The sequence below is a fragment of the Quercus lobata genome, chromosome 2, assembly GCF_001633185.2.
Source record: "Quercus lobata isolate SW786 chromosome 2, ValleyOak3.0 Primary Assembly, whole genome shotgun sequence".
Classification (NCBI taxonomy): domain Eukaryota; kingdom Viridiplantae; phylum Streptophyta; class Magnoliopsida; order Fagales; family Fagaceae; genus Quercus; species Quercus lobata.
In genome coordinates, this window is record NC_044905.1 from 50,281,593 (window position 1) to 50,300,502 (window position 18,910).

At 38.7% G+C, this 18,910-nt stretch overlaps 1 protein-coding gene across 1 annotated transcript; it reads right to left on the reverse strand.

The window, feature by feature from the left end:
- Nucleotides 1-1,626: 1,626 nt before the first annotated feature.
- Nucleotides 1,627-4,648, reverse strand: LOC115975766 (receptor protein kinase-like protein ZAR1). Its single transcript, XM_031096728.1, has 2 exons — nt 2,815-4,648; nt 1,627-2,487 (listed from the first exon to the last, which is right to left on the reverse strand). Exons 1-2 carry the CDS (start codon nt 4,277-4,279, stop codon nt 1,829-1,831), a joined length of 2,124 nt encoding a protein of 707 aa, XP_030952588.1. The 5' UTR covers nt 4,280-4,648; the 3' UTR covers nt 1,627-1,828.
- Nucleotides 4,649-18,910: the final 14,262 nt, after the last annotated feature.

Consider the following 18,910-nt stretch of genomic DNA (forward strand, 5'->3'; position numbering starts at 1 on the left):
GTGTTATTAGAGGTAGAAAATATCATTCCGAAGGAAGATAATGGAGGTTCTACACTCTGGTCACCCAAGAGAGAGAGCAGAGAGAGAAAAAAATTCCTAAAATAAGTGCATAGTTTTTAAATATAATATCTCATAACTTCTAATAGAAATATTGATAACATATGATATAAAAATTTAATAACTCAAAATTTGTATATTTTTCCTATTAGGTAAGTGTATTGTATAATGTTTGTAAGTTCAAATTTTACCCAAGTCATTTTAATTCTTAAAAATTTTATATAGTAAATTGAAAAAAATTATCAATGGTCAATATTATAATAATCTAGTTATAAAAAGTTTAAACATAATGTTTTACATAATTCTCTTGTACTTTATAAAAGTACATAACCATGATAGTTATGATCCAATAACGTATATGGTTCAATCAACATACATCTAAAAGTTAAAGACCAAAAAGCACCAGAATTGTAGATTAACCTTGTTTGTATCTTGTGACATGTAAATAAAAAAATTGTTTGTGTATTACAACACCCTAAGGATAGTGGCTGTGTTTCCTCAAAAAAAAAAAGAAAAAAGAAAAAAGGATAGCGGTTATGTAGTAAATCATTGGTCCATGTCATTTCTTTCAAGATCAAGCAATCAATTTTAACACCTTCCCCTCCCCTCCATTTGACTTACTCTTGGGGTTTATTTTTGTTTGTTGGTTTTTTGGGTATTTAAAAACTTAAATTTAAGTTGTTTACAGCAGTAATCTACTCGGCTTTCTTCTTACTTAACTTAAGAGGAACCAAATTTTTTTTAGGTGATAAAAGGAACCAACTTAAATGAAGTATTGATTGAAAAAGTCTTTGATATGTCTAACCAATGGTGGCTTGGATAGTGACAGCTTATGACTAGTTTTGTAAGTGTTTCTGGTTTTGCTCTACTAGGACAAGGTCCCTCTCTCACTCTCGCATAGCTTCTCATTGATCTACCTTTGAGCAATTTTCTTAGGTGCTATTATTTGCCGGGTGTCCCAAGAAATTATTCTCAGTATACACTGATGCCTATACTGAGTGCCTCACTACAAGGACATGATTAATATGGGGCTGTTACAATGTAGAGATATCTTGACTCTTCAGTTTCCTTATGAATTTGTGTATCATTGTTTGTGAATGCATTTCCAGAGCAGCTTCACTAGAGGTTTTTGCAATTCCTTGCAATGCCTTAAAAATTCGTGCTGAAATTTGCAGAATAATTAAGATAATGATGTTCTATACAAGTCTACATGGAGCAAAGACCCATTAGATAATCAGCTAGTGAAACATGTGAATAGGTCTAGGAAATTATCATTAAGTCTGGTTTTCAGTGGTATTTGTTTCTATATGTTCTTAACAATATGTTAGAAACAGCTGAACCCAATCTCAAAACAGTTGAAGCTGCCATTGACTCTAGACAGTCTGCTGAATTATTGTTACCTGTAATTATTGAATGCTTTTCTTTTAAAGGACTAGATTGGGATAGCATGATAGATGTTGCTAACAGTCTTTATGGCAGTGAAACTGATAACAACGGCAATGAGAACAAACAACACAAATGAGAGTTTTTTTTTTTTTTTTTTCTTTAATTTAAGAAAAAGGGGGACTTCAGAAGTCCAATACAGAAGGCAATGGCAGAATGCACTTTCACAAATACAGAGATATTGAAAATTCATTAATGGAGAAACATAACTTTTGCTGTCTACATATGCTATAGGATTTCATGAGCTTGAAATTTGTGTGTTGGTTGGGAGGGATGGGTGCATGCATTCATATGGACAATGTACAATCGAGCTGTCCAGTATTAGCTTTCAATTAATGGATGGCGCCAGTCTTTCCAGATTATCACAGACATACCTCATAGAAGGTCTCCTTTCAGGGCTCTTCTGAGCACAGGCCAGAGCAATTTTAACTACATCAACTATCTCCTTCTCCTCATCTAAATCATGAGCCATGAAGGGATCTAAGACATGGTAGAGTGGCTTCCTTTCCTCAAAGCTGAGCTGAACCCACTGAGCTAGATCAATTTCCATAGAACCCATCTTTATCATTGGAAATTTTCCAGAAATCATCTCTAGTAAGATCACTCCATAAGAGTAAATATCCCACTTCTGGGATGGCTTTGTAACTTTAGAGACTTCAGGAGATTGATAACTAGATCCCACTGTTACTGTTGGACTTGTTGGCAGAAATTCAAAAGGAGAATTGCTTTGTGGTGTTCCACTAGTCATTTGATCCAATTCATACGTTTGGGATCCTCTCTCTGTATTCAGGAGGCGGCAAAGTCCAAAATCAGAGATATGGGGTTCCATATTCTGCCCAAGCAGTATGTTGCTAGGCTTTAGATTTCCATGAACATACCGTTTGGGACTGAATTCATGAAGATAAGCCAAACCTTTTGCTATTCCTTTCATGATTCTTAAACGAACAGGCCATGAAAGTGGTCGGAAGGGAACTGTTCCAGCTTTCCCTGTTCAAACCAAAGATTAGAACCTAAAATTGGAAACAAAATTATACATATGGAAATGCCAACAGGATTTTCAAAATGAAGGAAGAAAACTTAATTTGCATAGGATGAGCTAAAAGCTACAATAGAAGATTTATAGATAAGTGGTGTCTATAGGATCTGATTTGTTTCTTGTTTATTCATAAGTGCTGGTTAGCTCAAGTCTAGGTAGCTGTTGGAGCATACCTGCATGCATGCCTCAAAGAGCAATATTCTTTATCATTCAAAAGATAGAGAACATGTAAAGTCCTTATGACATAGATGTTTAGTGAGGTAGGGAGACAACTTTACCATGGATTGCAGTGGCAAGGTCACCATTAGGTATATAATCATAGATGAGTAGCTTCTCGTCGACGGACCAGCAATAAGCTCGAAGAGCTGCGATATTGGAATGTCTAACTTTTCCAATTGCTTCAACTTCAGCTTGGAACTCCCTAAACCTCTGAGAGCCTCCATCTTCTCCCAATCTTCTCACTGCTAAGGCACGCCCATCTGCAAGAACAACTTTATACACAATCCCAGTTCCACTCTTACCCAGAAGAAAAGCAGATGCTTTCAGAAGTTGGTCTAGATCAAAATTAAGCTGCTGTTCCAATTGCACAAAGTTGTAATGCCCCATATTTTCTGATATGATCTCTGGACTTTCTTTTGCAAAGCAGAAAAACTCTTTTCTTACCATCAATGCTTTCTCAAAGCTACAGCCACCAGCTTGTTCACCACCTTTACAAGCAGTAATCTTTCTGCACCGGTTTGAGACCAGCAACCCAATAAGGCAGATTCCCACTATGACACTGGCTACAATTGTGATCACAATACTCAAACATGAGGTACTGCCTTTACCATTCTTACCAGAGCTGCTATCTGAATTTTGAGATGGGAAATGAAATAATGATTGCGAATCAGGATGGCTTGAAGAACAAGAAATATTTAATGGAAGTCCACAGAGCAAAGAGTTGCCAGCGAAAGCTGTAGGTCCTATACTCAATAGAGTACCAACTTGGGGAATATTTCCACTAAGATTGTTATAACTGAGATCAATATACACTGTCTCAGGAAGGCTTCCTAGGCTAGCTGGGATAGTACCATTGAGAAAGTTGTGAGACAGATCAAGAGTTCCTTTTAAACTGGACAAATTGCCCATGGTGCTAGGAATAGAACCGCTGAGTCTGTTGAAGGAAAGATCGACTCTTTGAAGAGCAATCAAACTGCTTCCTAAAACATCTATAAGAGGACCAGTTAAACTGTTTTGACCAAGGGAAAGTGTCTTTAGTCTGTTGCATTGAACTAAAGATGAAGGTATTGAACCATTGAATGAGTTCTGAGAAAAATCTAAAATTTGCAGGTTCTTGAGGTTTCCTATCTCATGAGGAATAGGCCCAGATAATGAATTTCCTGAAAGAACCAGAGTTTTTAGCTCTTTTGCATGAAACAAGTCGGGTGGCAAACTTCCAAAGAACTTGTTGTTGCGAAGATTAACATGGCGAAGCTCTCTGAGGTTTCCAAGAGCAGCGGGAAGAGACCCCACAAGTTTTCTATTTGGAATAGAAAGAGAGACAACTCGGTCTCCCCGGCATTTAACTCCATGCCATGAACATGGGCTTATGTCTGTAGAATACCAGTTATTCAGGGGGTCATCTGTGTAGTTTTCTATGGAGTTTTTGAATGACAAAAGAGCATTACCTTCATCATTCAGTGAACGCACAATTGCAAAATAGTTGCATATGAGGAAATACAGGAAGATTACTTGTAAATTCATCTTCCAGGAAGGCGAGTTTTCAAGGGAATGTAAAGAAGAAATATGGGTTTCCTGAGGATCTCTCCTAATGTGCTAGGAATTGATACATGCAGTTAAAGGAGGCTGTGATTTAAATGCGTGGACTAAAATGGTTATCCAAAACTTTCCACATTCTGGAAGTAGCCGTTTGTTAGTTGTGGTAATGACTAGAAAGATAAGTTCAGCAGGATGAAATTTCTTTAGAGGGTAAAGGGATAATATGGGTTTGGCTTAATTCTAGTGCTCTAGCGACATAAGGGATACACTATATGTGTTTAAAAATGGCAATGAGTCAGTCTCTTACCCCGTCCAAAACACTAGAGCACTCCCTTGGCCCATGGAAAAAGCTATCTTCAGACTCTTGAGTCCCAGTAACAATTATGAATTATGTTTTGATTTCCTTTATAGCTTTTGTTGGATAATTGTTTACTTTTTGTTTATTTGGTCCAAGGAATAGTAGTTCACTTTAGTTATTTATCAAGTATTCATTAGTTTTGGTAAGGAGTAGTAGATTTAAATGTGCCAAAAGATATGAGCATAATCATTAGTCATCAAACATTTTTTTAACTAACGCAAAGTCAAGTGTGGAATATCTAATTCTCAAAAAAAAAAGTGTGGAATATCTAATCAGATCTGTTAATCGACATGCTAAATGTTCTATTATGTCAAGAATCAAGTACATTTCATAGTCAATAATTAATTGTCACTTTTTAGTTTTTAGAGACTCACATTTGCATAAATAAATAATTTTATGTTGTTTACCAAAAAAAAATAATTTTATGTTGTCATTCCTGACTTCATGTCTCGTCAAACTAATTGATCAGACTGAAGGACCAAACTAGCGACTCTTCAAGAGGCCCATTATGTTGTCATGTCATGTGGTGGCTGGCAATGGCATATTGAGGTGCGGGGGGTCGTCTTTTTCTTAAAAGTTGATTCAGTCCAGTTTATTTTTACCGTGATTGGAGGCGATGTTTGGTGCGTAAGAATGCAGCTGAATGTGCCATAATCAGTTTGGTGGGATTGGTTTGACTATTCCTCCCTTCTTTAGTCCTTTTCTTTCTACCATCTTGGGTACGACAATGAATGAATAGACTTCCTTTAAGACTGAATATTGGAAGAGACTTTTTCGTCCCCATTAGTGGTGGCACTGATAATGGCATAGAACATAAGCTAAGAAAATCACGATGAATGGGATTAATAAGTCTGTTTCTGAAGTTAGTCATTTATAGTAAGCCACCACTTCTACCAAAATAAAAACAAAAATTACGTAGTCTCCACATGATTTTTTTAATATAGTTTGATTTTAAATGTCCATAAGGACCATAACCAATCTCATTCAATCAGTTACCTGAAGCAGAACAATCACTTCATGCCGCTCCAAGTATCATTAGAAACGCCTTTTCCTTGCTTGCCATTCCATAGGACTTTTAAGAAGTGAATAGGATGTCTAAATTATGTTAAGCAAGCATTTGGGCCACCGTAGTAGATTGCATTGCAATGTTAGATTTTTGGAATAATTTGATCCATGGAATCACTTTTTTATTATTATAAATAACTAGCCGCGAATCCACGCGTTACTCGTGATAATTATTTTTATGGTGGTTTTATTAAATTTTTTTTTACAATTTAAACTAATCTAATAATGAGTAATGTATTTCGTAATTATATTTTTATTTATTATAGAAACAATTATAAATGTAATATAGGAACAATCCAAAACACCAAAAAAACATAAACTAAAAAAAATTAATAAAACTTAACAATGATTAATTGAATCAATATTAGGATAAAATTTTGTTTTTGATAATCTATTAAGATTATTTTCTTTGAAGAAATTATAATTTCGGCCTCCCAAAACATATTATCAAATAAACAATTATTAGCAATGTAAGGACGCGATTCGTGGCGGACCGTAACAGTGTCGGGTTCGCACGTAAAAAGGCCCCTAACAATATCATTTGTAGAGCGTGGGTTTGGAAGGCTAGGCCTTGGTTGACAGGCGGTGGGTTTTTCGCAGTGTTCGTCCAAGTTTAAGTTTTCCTTTACCCCTAGAGTCTTTCTCCTGGAGGTGGGCTGGGAGGCTCTGGTTTTTGGCCATTTTTCCCAACCCCCCACTTTTAGGTTCCTTGTTTTTCCTTTTATATTCGCCTGCGTTCATTGTCCTTCGTCCACGTATAGGGTCAACCTTTCCAAGAGTGATACTTGTCTCATCAGCCCATATTCAAAGTCGTTGGGGGTGGTTGTAAAAGCCAAAGAATGTGGCTCTGTCAGGTTCAGAGCATTGAATGGCAGTAAGGGCAGCTTTCCCTGGATATTTTAGATCTTTCTTCCTAGTTTCAGTCCTATACCGTTTTTACCCTTCTTTCAGGGGGGACTTTGGGTCTGTCGAGGACTGAGCTGTCCTCGGTGGTATCCAAAGGCTATCTTTATCGAGCTTGGGCCATAGCCCTCCTCGGTTTGGGCCTTCGGATTCTCCCCGGGTAGATGGGCCTGGCCCATAAATCATTTGGGCCCCACAATAGCCCCTCAAAACCCGGCTGTCCAACCTCTTGTTTGGAAAGGGGGGTTTTGGTGATGCCGAACCTCTTCCTACGGCCCAATCAATTTGGCCTATTAATAATGCTAGCGGCTCTTCATCTGTCCAAGAAATGCGCCGGTCCATGAGACAGTTTTTGATTTCGCGCTTGATGCGCTCTTAACGTTTGGGTTTCCCAAAACGTGCTTTTAATGACCGCTATTTACGAGACTACTTTAATTCGGCAGTTTGTTTTGATGGGGTGGAGAAACGGAACCGGCATGTTTGTGTTGGCAGATTCCTTTGGAGATCTGAACCTATTAAATGTCTCCCGCTCCACCCTCTGTATAAGAAGGAAAGGAGGAGGTTATTGTTTTTGTAAAGAATTCCTTCTCATCCTCCTGAGATTTGAAATACTTGGCCTCCCCTAGGGTTCATTTTGCCCACTGGTTCACAAACTAAATCGTGATACACTTTATCATAACCACGAGTGATGCAGGAGCCAAACCCCTCCCATAAACGCCATGTTCCAATAAATCTCATTATGGCTCGATCGGGACAAGGATGGCGAAGACTCAAAATCAACCTCACCCTTCTTTCAGTCAAAATCCGAAGCAGGGACTTGTCACGTCAAACTTTCGGCGTGACTGAGTCGAGAACACCTATCATCAGTACCAACCGCTCTCCTATGAGCATACCTAGTATGGCTCCAGTGTGTTGGGAGTCAGGATCGAGGCAGGGACTAAGTGTCTCTACTTCTTCCTCTCTTCCTTCACTGGTGCTATCCTCCGTCTCCCTTTCTTAGTCTTCCCAGCACCAGTTCCATCCTGGTGCTTTCACTTCTCCCTCTTTTGCTCCTTTTTCTTTCTTTTCATCTCTTCTCTCTTCTTCTCCTCCTTCTTTACTCATGTCCTCCATCTTCTTCATTGATTTCTTCCTTACTATTTCCTTCTCTTTCATTTTTTTTCTTTTTTCCAAAGAAGGTTCTTATCGTAATCTGAGCAGTATTGAGGCAGAGATTGGAGAGACTTTGAAGACGAGTTTAAAAGACGTCTGCCAGTTTACTTATCTGTACTACGGATGTAATTGTTGCTTAGGCAATCCTCACTTTGTATAGGCTCGTTTGAGCCCTCCTTTGTACGTTGTAATAATTTTTCGTATTAATAAAAATTGTTGTTATTTTATTTCGCATGTTTTGTCTCTATACCTTTTTTTTTCTTTTTTTTTTCTTAAATTCACAAACGCTGCTCGGCACAATAATATAGCATCTAAATCAATGACGAATAAGACCAAAATGCTTGATAATAAAAAGATGTCGCCATAACTTTAATAAAAACGCTTGGCACAATAAGGCCAACTAGTGAAAAGTAATACTTACCCCATGCTAGCCGAGGAATAAAACGAAGGTTTGATGCCGTGTGAGGAACAACCATTTGAAGATATCTCACACACCAAATGAACAGCCTTCTTATACGACTGAATACTGGGGCGTTTCACCACCTTCCTCACAACTTTATTGGTCTTAACCTTTTTATAGTGTTTAAGCCGTGGATGAAGTGACCTGACATTTTTATCAAGTAACCCCTCTTACAAAATTCAAACCTTTCCTTGTCCAAATATTTGGTTTCCCCATTGGCCTGGGTCCGAGGACCATACAAGGCCTTGGTTTTGTCCAAAACTTGTGATTTTTTCGTTTTTGTACTTGGTTTCCCCATAGGCTTGAGTCCGAGGACCATGCAAGGCCTTGGTTCTGTCCAAAACTTGTAATTTTTTTGTTTTTGTACTTGGTTTCCCCATAGGCTTGAGTCCGAGGACCATGCAAGGCCTTGGTTCTGTCCAAATCTTGTGATTTTTTCGTTTTTGTACTTGGTTTCCCCATAGGCTTGAGTCCGAGGACCATGCAAGGCCTTGGTTCTGTCCAAAACTTGTGATTTTTTTGTTTTTGTACTTGGTTTCCCCATAGGCTTGAGTCCGAGGACCATGCAAGGCCTTGGTTCTGTCCAAAACTTGTGATTTTTTCGTTTTTGTACTTGGTTTCCCCATAGGCTTGAGTCCGAGGACCATGCAAGGCCTTGGTTCTGTCCAAAACTTGTAATTTTTTTGTTTTTGTACTTGGTTTCCCCATAGGCTTGAGTCCGAGGACCATGCAAGGCCTTGGTTCTGTCTAAAACTTGTGATTTTTTTTTGTTTTTGTACTTGGTTTCCCCATAGGCTTGAGTCCGTGGACCATGCAATGCCCTGGTTCTGTCCAAAACCTAGTTTTCCTCATCCAAGTAGTTGGTTTCCCATAGGCTTGAGTCCGAGGACCATTGCCTTGGTTCTGTCCAAAACTTAGTTTTCCTCATCCAAGTAGTTGGTTTCCCCATAGGCTGAGTCCGTGGACCATGCAATCCCTGGTTCTGTCCAAAACCTAGTTTTCCTCATCCAAGTAGTTGGTTTCCCCATAGGCTTGAGTCCGAGGACTATGCAATGCCTTGGTTCTGTCCAAAACCTAGTTTTCCTCATCCAAGTAGTTGGTTTCCCCATAGGCTTGAGTCCGAGACCATGCAATGCCTTGGTTCTGTCCAAAACCTAGTTTTCTCATCCAGTAGTTGGTTTCCCCATAGGCTTGAGTCCGTGGACCATGCAATGCCTTGGTTCTGTCCAAAACTTAGTTTCCTCATCCAAGTAGTTGGTTTCCCCATAGGCTTGAGTCCGTGGACCATGCAATGCCTTGGTTCTGTCTAAAACCTAGTTTTCCTCATCCAAGTAGTTGGTTTCCCCATAGGCTTGAGTCCGAGGACCATGCAATGCCCTGGTTTTGTCCAAAACCTAGTTTTCCTCATCCAAGTAGTTGGTTTCCCCATAGGCTTGAGTCCGAGGACCATGCAATGCCTTGATTCTGTTCAAAACTTAGTTTTCCTCATCCAAGTAGTTGGTTTCCCCATAGGCTTGAGTCCGTGGACCATGCAATGCCCTGATTCTGTCCAAAACCTAGTTTTCTCTTTGTGTGGGATCTTGGCTTTATGGGATTTAGCTCTTCAACCAAGCCCCTAAAGTTTATCCATACGATTAACGCTATCAAGTACCTAGTTTGCTCTTTACGGGGGACCCTAGCTTTAAGGGTGTTAGCTCCTCAGCCTAGCCCCTAGTCCAGAAACGTAGCCCCTAGCAGAACTTTATACTAGAACTCTATAACCAACGGTTAGAAATAACGAAGAAACTCTATCGACCCACATCCTATACCTACACACAAGCCTTCCCCACAGACGGCGCCAATTGTAAGGACGTAATTCGTGGCGGACCGTAACAGTGTCGGGTTCGTACGTAAAAAGGCCCCTAACAATATCATTTGTAGAGCGTGGGTTTGGAAAGCTAGGCCTTGGTTGACAGGCGGTGGGTTTTTCGCGGTGTTCGTCCAAGTTTAAGTTTTCCTTCACCCCTGGAGTCTTTCTCCTGGAGGTGGGCTGGGAGGCTCTGGTTTTTGGCCATTTTTCCCAACCCCCCACTTTTAGGTTCCTTGTTTTTCCTTTTATATTCGCCTGCGTTCATTGTCCTTCATCCACGTATAGGGTCAACCTTTCCAAGAGTGATACTTGTCCCATCAGCCCATATTCAAAGTCGTTGGGGGTGGTTGTAAAAGCCAAAGAATGCGGCTCTGTCAGGTTCAGAGCATTGAATGGCAGTAAGGGCAGCTTTCCCTGGATATTTTAGATCTTTCTTCCTAGTTTCAGTCCTATACCGTTTTTACCCTTCTTTCAGGGGGGACTTTGGGTCTGCTGAGGACTGAGCTGTCCTCGGTGGTATCCAAAGGCTATCTTTATCGAGCTTGGGCCATAGCCCTCCTCGGCTTGAGCCTTCGGATTCTCCCCGGGTAGATGGGCCTGGCCCATAAATCATTTGGGCCCCACAAGCAAAATTTAAGAATTAAATTTCTATACATGCATTGTTATAAAATAATAAAAATAAAAATAAAATTGCAAAAGTTAAAATTTTTCACCTATCCGATTATTTTTATTTGGCTAACCTTTGCTTTTCTTTAAATAAATGGCATTATAGAGTACTTTTAATACAACTATTAAGAGTACTTTGTCCACCACAAAGGATTAGAAAATAAACAAAAATTAGTAAAATCTCATAGTTTAACATCTAAATTGAGTATTATAAAAAATCATGCTATGTAACAGAATAAATACCAAATTCTCCAAATCATGCTACGTAATAGAATAATATTATATTTTTATATGCTATATTTAATTCTTTAGAATGCAATAGGATAACATTTAATAATCAAAGAGAATAATTAAAAAAAAAATTAAAACTAAACTAAATCACAATTTAAAAAACAAAATTAAATCGCATTATCCCAAAATAGAGTTTTAAAGAATATAAAAAATTATCAACCTAAAGTAGAGGTGCAAGAAAAATAAAAAAAATCCACCCAAAAATTTAGAGAGAGAGAGAGAGAGGGAACCTTTTTTTTTTGTGAGGGAAAACTATGCATAGAATAGAAGAGATAGTGACAAATTTATAGTAAGAGGGTGTGAATAAGAATAGATAAAAATAAAGGAAAATGAAGGGAAAGAGAAAGAATGATATTAATGTAGAGGGTAGTGGGGAGATGAAAAGGTAAGGGAGGGAGAAAGATTGAAGAAGTAGTGGGGAGATGAAATGGTAAGGGAGAGAGAAAGGTTAGAGAAGTGTAAATATTAAAAAAATAAATGTTAAAAACAATTATAAGAAAATTGGAGAAAAAAAAGAAAAAAAAAAAAACAAAACAAAAAAATAATAAATAAATAAGCTGAACTGAAAAGTCTTTAAGTTGGGCTTGATAGTAGAACTAAATAAATAAGAGGTGGGTTGGATTAATTATACAGATTTATTATAGGGTGGTAGTGGAAGTAAATAAATAAGTAGTGAGCTGCATTTATAGGGCTGAAAATTGTAAAAACCATTTAAAAATTGTAGGATATATTAAATTAAGAAAAAAAAAAAAAAAGAATGACGTGGAAGCTGATGTGGCGTAACGTAAGAGCAGCAGCAACATTAAATGCTACGCTTCAACTTTTAGCAATATATAAATTTAATTGTTACAACTTACAACGGCGGAGGAGAAATTTAAACTTTGGAAGTTTTCATTGAAAACACTAGAAGGTGCCAGATAAGCTACAAGGCTCTTAGCCCTTTTTTTTTTTTTTTTGAAAATGAAACGAGCCTCATTCATTCATGAAGTGAAATAGAATCCTAGTACAATGCGTCAAGGGCTGGTGGTGGTGACTCTTCCAGCCATACAATCTCATCATCTAGTTGACCAGCATAACAGGCCAAGGAACGAGCAATGGAATTAGCACTACGTTTGATACAACCAACAAACAAGCTCCTAAATCCCGCTGCTAGAGTTCGAACATCCTCATAAATATGTCCCAACCTAGACCTGTTAACCCGTGGGGATAAGAGTGACTTCATAACTATAGCATTATCGCCCTCAACCACGAGCTCCATAAACCCAACATCAATTGCAAACTCAAGTGCTTTTTGACACGTTAGCACTTTTGCCTCTTCACTACTCTCCACATATGGTCCTCTCGCCGACAAACCAGCCATAACCTCTCCCAAATTGTTTCAGATAACGACACAGAAGCCCCAAGAGTTTGTGTTGGCACAGACCGCTGCATCAAAATTTAGTTTGAATGTAGAACCCGACGGTGGTCTCCATGTCTGCACAGAAGCCGTGGTCGTTGGAACAGCTAGCTAAAGTTGTGCTTCCCTGTACTTGTCCAGGTAATCTTGTGCTCGTTGATTCAGCCGTGCTGGATCTTGTAATTTACCCCATGTAGAATCGAGTTCCTTTGATTCCAAGCTATCCAGCATTGCACTTAGAAAAGCTCCTACTCCTCATCGGATAGCCTGTGAGTCAAGTCTTCAACTAGCTGCATGAAATCATCCTGATCAGTCCTTCCCTTTTGCAAATGCCTTATACTTCCAACCCATATGTCTTGCGCCACCCCACAACTCCATAGTACATGGATCACTGATTCTCTAGCCTGTTTATAGAGCTCACATTTGCCATCTTCAATAATTCTACTGTGATTCTCTAGCATACTCTATAGTCTTCTCAAGAAGAGAATTATAGGATTCTTGCAATCCCTTTGCTCCTTCATCTTCATCATCGGATTCTTCCCCAATCCCCATAGATTCTACTTCGGTGTGCTCATTGAATTCTTCCACTGGAAGGCTTAAATCTTTCGACGAGTCCACGAGTGCAATAGCCATAAATGCTAAGTAGTTTCTTTCTCTATCGCAACTTTCTTCTGAATCTGAATTGGAGCCGTCCAAGTCACTAAGGGTTGTTGCAAATACTTTACCCTTTGCTTTCAAATACGTGGGGCATTCTTTCTTCACATGCCCATGCCCTTTCCATTTAAAGCATGTGACCGCTTGAGATGGAGAAGAATCTTTGGAATCCTTCTTCCTGAAGTCTTTCTTTTCCTTCTTGAAATTTGAGAATTTACCCTTCTCAAAAGACTTCCCATCCCTCTTGAACTTTAAGAACTTACGAAAGTTCTTAGCAAGGTACACCACTTCATTTTAACCTCATCCTCATCCTAGGAGTCTTGAGCTTCTAATCTCTCATTGATTGTTTTGAGAGCAAGAGATTTGTTCTTCCTTTGTGATGGTAGAGATAGCTCATAGGTTTGAAAAGAACCGATGAGTTCTTGAATTTTAATTTCATCAAGGTCTTTGCTCTCTTTGATGGCAGTAACCTTTGCACGGAAGCTCTCCGGTAATGATTGTAAAATCTTCCTCACAATCTTGGAGTCCTTCATCTTTTCTCCAAAGTTGAATTTGCCAATCACCACTTCATTTAGCTTTCCATAAAATGAGTCGAACAACTCATCTTCAACTCCTCGAAGTGAGTGGTGAGCATTTGCAACTTGGTATCCTTCACCTTTTTGGTGCCTTCATAGGTAGTCTCCAAAATTTGCCACGCCTCATTGGCAATTGTAACATGGGAGATCCTATGAAACTCGTCAGGTGAGACACCACAAAAAATAGTATTTAAGGCCTTGCTATTAGCATTAGCTGCCACCAGAGCTGCCTTATCTCAAGTGGATTTGGCGGCCTTTGGCCTAATCCATCCTATCTCAACGACATCCTAAACACTATCATCAATAGAACAAAGGAATGCCCTCATACAGACTTTCCAAAATGCATAATTGCTTCCATCAAAGTATGGAGGAGCATTAAGCGATTGAGATCGATCCATGTCAAAAGGGGTCTAGGATCACACTTAGGTAATGAAATCACAAGTGAACCCGCTTTGATACCAATTGAAAGCTAGAATTTGTGTGAAAACACAAGAGCTTGTTTAGACCCCTAATAAAAGTTACGGCTTGGTTGTTTTTACTCTAATTTAAACTAAGTGTGGAATAAGAGTAAATGCAAGCGAACAAATGATAAAACTATTCTAAGCCATATTCAACAAATATCAACAATAAAATGATAGCTAAAAGAGTAGTGAAGAAGAATGCAAACAAAAAATAACACCGAGACGTGTTATCGAACCAAAGAACTCGGTGAAAAATCTCTGCCGCACCAAAACATCACTTTACACTCAGATTGGGTGTGGTAAGTGTTTGGACTATCAACCTCTCAAGGATATGGATATGAAGAGGTCGGAGTAGAGGAAAACCACAAAGGATTGTGTAGATGATTGTGGGTATGACAATCTCTAACTCTCAAGGGTAATAAGTAGGGTTTTCTCTCTGAAAGGCACTCCCTACAATATGTGGGTAATGAGGATATAAATAGTGTGGGTGAAGAAATTGTGGAGCACATATGACAAAATAGCAAAACAAAATGTTTCGCGGGAAGGCCTTACTCGTGAATTACTCGCAAAAACCAACTGTTATGACTCTTTGCATTCTAGTCATGTGCTCTGCATGTGGCTTACTTCACAAGATAGCTTTTTGCGAATCTTCTCGCAAAATCCACTTAGTCTTCAATAGTATCTTAAGTCTTCACACTCTCTCATACACACAACCTTTACAATAAAATCCCACATAAAATACAAGGTAAACATGATTGAACAAAATTACAATCAAATTTGGCATGGAATTAAAGTCAATACAAAATAGTTGTAAATAACAACTTTACACATATGCTGCCCTCAAACTCTCACCCATATCCCTTTCTTGTTTTGAAGTCCATCTAGTTGTGTGGTAGCCTAACTTCATAGAATACTCTCCATTCTTTGTATGAAGCCAGAAGATCACATTTGGAGCATAACTACGACTCAATGGGATGCAGAGGATTGCCTTGGCATCATCCCTATGGAAAGTGGACTCAATAAAATCACGATCCCATGCCTTAATCCTCCAATCAAAGAGGTCAGCCACATGCCACTTCCATTCCTCCTCTAATGGTGGGTGGATAATCATGTTTGTGGGATGATTCAAAATCCATCTATCCTTAGTAACCCGAATAAAGGAACCATCTCCCACCCTTCAACATCCTTGTTTCAAGATTGGTTGACTAACATTAAACTCTTCCAAACATAGGAACTATTTGGTGTTGAAGATGATTCTGGTTTGAACTCTAGTTTTGGTTCAAAGAAGATCAAAACAAAGGAGACGAGGATAGAAGGCCAAAACGATAGAGTTTTAGAAGCAAGTTAGTGTTAAAGTTAAATGCACTGTTTCATTAAAAGGTTTATGACAAAACGTGTTGTTTGAATTAGTTGTTGAGCATGAGTTGTGATACTTGAAACGATGTCGTATTGCTGTGTTCAAGATTCAGTCGAGATTGGCGCGAAAATCAGTTATCACTCCAGCCTCCTTCCTGGATTCACAGGCTTAGATCCGTATAGTTTGGATCTCATAATTATTCAGTTAGGATCATCAATCAGGTACTATAAATAGAAAGCTAGTGCTTAGATGTAACATTAAGTAAGAAAATCATTTCTCAATTCAAAGAATTTTCTCTCAAATTTTTCCTGTCTTCCTAACTCTTCCTTCTCTCTTTCTCTTTTCTATTTCTCTATTGCAATCATATTTCTGTGTTGTTCTTTGTTCTGAATCTTGCTTCAGATAAGGAATTCTCTTTATAAAGAATTTCATCATTTGGGACATCCAAAGCTTCTAAAAAACTGCATCGTGGAAAATTTCTTGCCTTAAAACATCCATATAGTAGTGACCCTTGATCTTGACGTAATCTCCACCCTTGCTTAGCTAACATTGCTAAGTTGAAATTTCTTAAATCTCGGAACCCCATATCCCCTTCCTTCTTAGGTTGAGACAACACATTCCAGTTCTTCTAATGGATCTTTTTTTCATTCCCTATTTGACCCCACTAAAACCTTGCACACATTACATTGAGTTCATTGCAAAAATTCACCAGCAACTAAAAGACCCCCATCGTATATGTAAGAATTGATCGAGCAACTGCTTTAATCAACACCTCCGTACCTACTATTGATAGTAATTTCCCTTTCCATCCTTGATTGTTTTTCCAAACTCTATCCTTTAAGTAGGAGAAAGTTTGATATTTTGCCCGTCCAACCAAAGTGGGTAAGCATAAGTATGATTCAAACTCTTCCACCTCCCTCACCCCTAGTTCATTTTTTATTCTTTCTCTTTGTGCTCCATCTGTGTTGCTACTAAAGTAAACATAAGATTTTTCAAAGTTGATGCACTGCCCAAATGATGCTGCATACAATTGTAGTGTATCTATGATGCACTGCACTTCTTCTTGATTGGCCTGAAAATACAGTAATGAATCATCAACAAATAATAGATGGGATATACTTGGTGCACTCCTACAAACCTAAACCCCGTGAAGCCACCCCTTCTCTTCTGCTTTGGCCAGGAAGGCTGTAAACCCCTTTGCACGTAGGAGAAACAAGTAAAGAGATAAAGGGTCTTCTTATCGAAGCCCCCTAGTTGAGATGATATTGCCATATGCTTTACCATTGATGCAGACTGAGAATAAGGGTGTAGATACACAACTCATCACCCGCTTAATCCATTCATTTGGAAAGCCCAACTCATACATGATGTTCTTTAGTAACTCCCATTAAACTCGATTATAGGTCTTACTTCAAAGCTAGGGATCCTTTCTTGTCGGTTTTCCTACAATGCATGGCATGAAGGATCTCATATGCAATAAGCACATTATCAATGATAAGGCGACCCAGAACAAAGGCACTTTGAGTAGTAAATATCAACTGAGGAAGTATCTATTACTTGTTAGCCATGACTTTAAAGATAATTTTGCAAATAAAGTTACAAAGGCTTATAGGTCTATAATCTGACATTTTTTTTAGGCGACTTAATTTTTGGTACAAGGATAATATGAGTATAATTAATTTCAGGATTCATGTTACTAGAGTTTAAAAAATCCAAAATAGCAGCAATTACATCATCACCAACAAGATGCAAAATTTTTGGTAAAAAATAGCATTCATACCATCGGGTCTAGGAGTCTTTGTTGGTCCCATTTGGAATAATGCCGCTTTTATTTCATCTGCACTGTAGTCACTAGATAGAATTTCCTGCATATCTAAAGTCACCTTGTGCTGTACTACACTAAGACATTCACCGATCCTTTCATATGAACTTGATCTAAAAATATTCTCAAAGTAATCAGTCGCCACACTAGCAATATCATCCATTTCTTTCACCCAATTATTTTGTTAATCTTGAACCCCTTGAATTAGGTTCCTCCTCTACCATTGCGAGGCTTTCGAGTGAAAGAATTTGGTGTTTTTATCGCCATGTTTCAACCACAAGATTCGAGACTGTTGAGCCCAATAAATTTCCTGTTTGAGCAGTAAGTCATCTAGTTTCTTGCTTGTTACCAAGAAATCAGCTCTATTCTCCTTCATTGGTTCCTCCATGCTGAGCTCCTCAACCTATTTTTGGACTTATCTCTTCAGCATTGGGGTGGGTTTTGGATGAACCCCAAGCTAACAATTCAGCCCCAGAGATACTGATCCTTTCCTTTGTGTTATTCAGACCCGAGTGAGCATTATTCAACTTGTTCAATGCTTCAAATACCATCTTCTCACAATCATCCCACAACAACCATGATTCTTCAAACTTAAAAGCCCAAGTACCCCTGCTCTAAATCCTCCTATCTGATTTGGTTTGTAGAACTAGTGGGTGATGATCAGAGGCATGAGAAAAGAGGTGAGTTATCGTACTCGTTGGAAACTTCTCTCTCCACCCTTCATTAGCCACGGTCTAGTTTAGCCTCTCCCTAGTATTTGCTTCCCCTGGCCTTTTGTTGTTCCATGTGTATGGGTAGCCAATAAATCTTAAATCCACTAAACTGCAAGAGTCTAGTGCCATACAAAATTCATCCATCTATTTGAACAGAGGTGGGAACTTGCTTTGTTTTTTGGATGAGTGTAGAATGGCATTGAAATCACCAATGCAACAACATAGTTCGTGTATAAATGATGATAGATGGGACAACAGTGCCCACGATTTAGATTTTTGACTTGCATTAAGCTTACCATAGAAGCATGTTAACAGCTATTCAAACCTGTCCTCCTCCATTACCTTTGCTAGAATATGGTTGTCTGTAAAATTAAGTACCTCTAATTGTACCTATGTCTTCCATAACAATGCCAAACCTTCACCAGAGTTTGGCTTCCTCACGATAAACTTATTTTGAAATGGTGAATCTCTGCATTGGTTATCAAAATTTCTTTGTCTAGGCATGTCTCCATCAAGAAACACACTATGGGAGCTTGATCTCTCACTAGCTTGTGAAGGCTATGAATTATCCAAGAGTTCCCAAGCCCTTGGCAATTCCAAGCTAACAACCTTATTGTGCTTGGCAAGGGTGCTCCAGCACCATCGTCGTTTCACTCTTTTGAATATAATTATGAGTATTGCCACACTTCCACTCCTTGCCTTCAATTGCAAAATCCTTTTCCCCAGCACATGTATAGCCTCTTCAATATTTTCGACTCTCGGCCCACAATCCATGCGTGTGATTCTTTTCTAGGTGGGCCTCGATTTAATGCCTTAAGGCCCATCTTGATCTTTGCTCACCACGTGCACCATAGGTGATTTAATTAAATTGTTCTCCACGTGCTTAGGATCTGA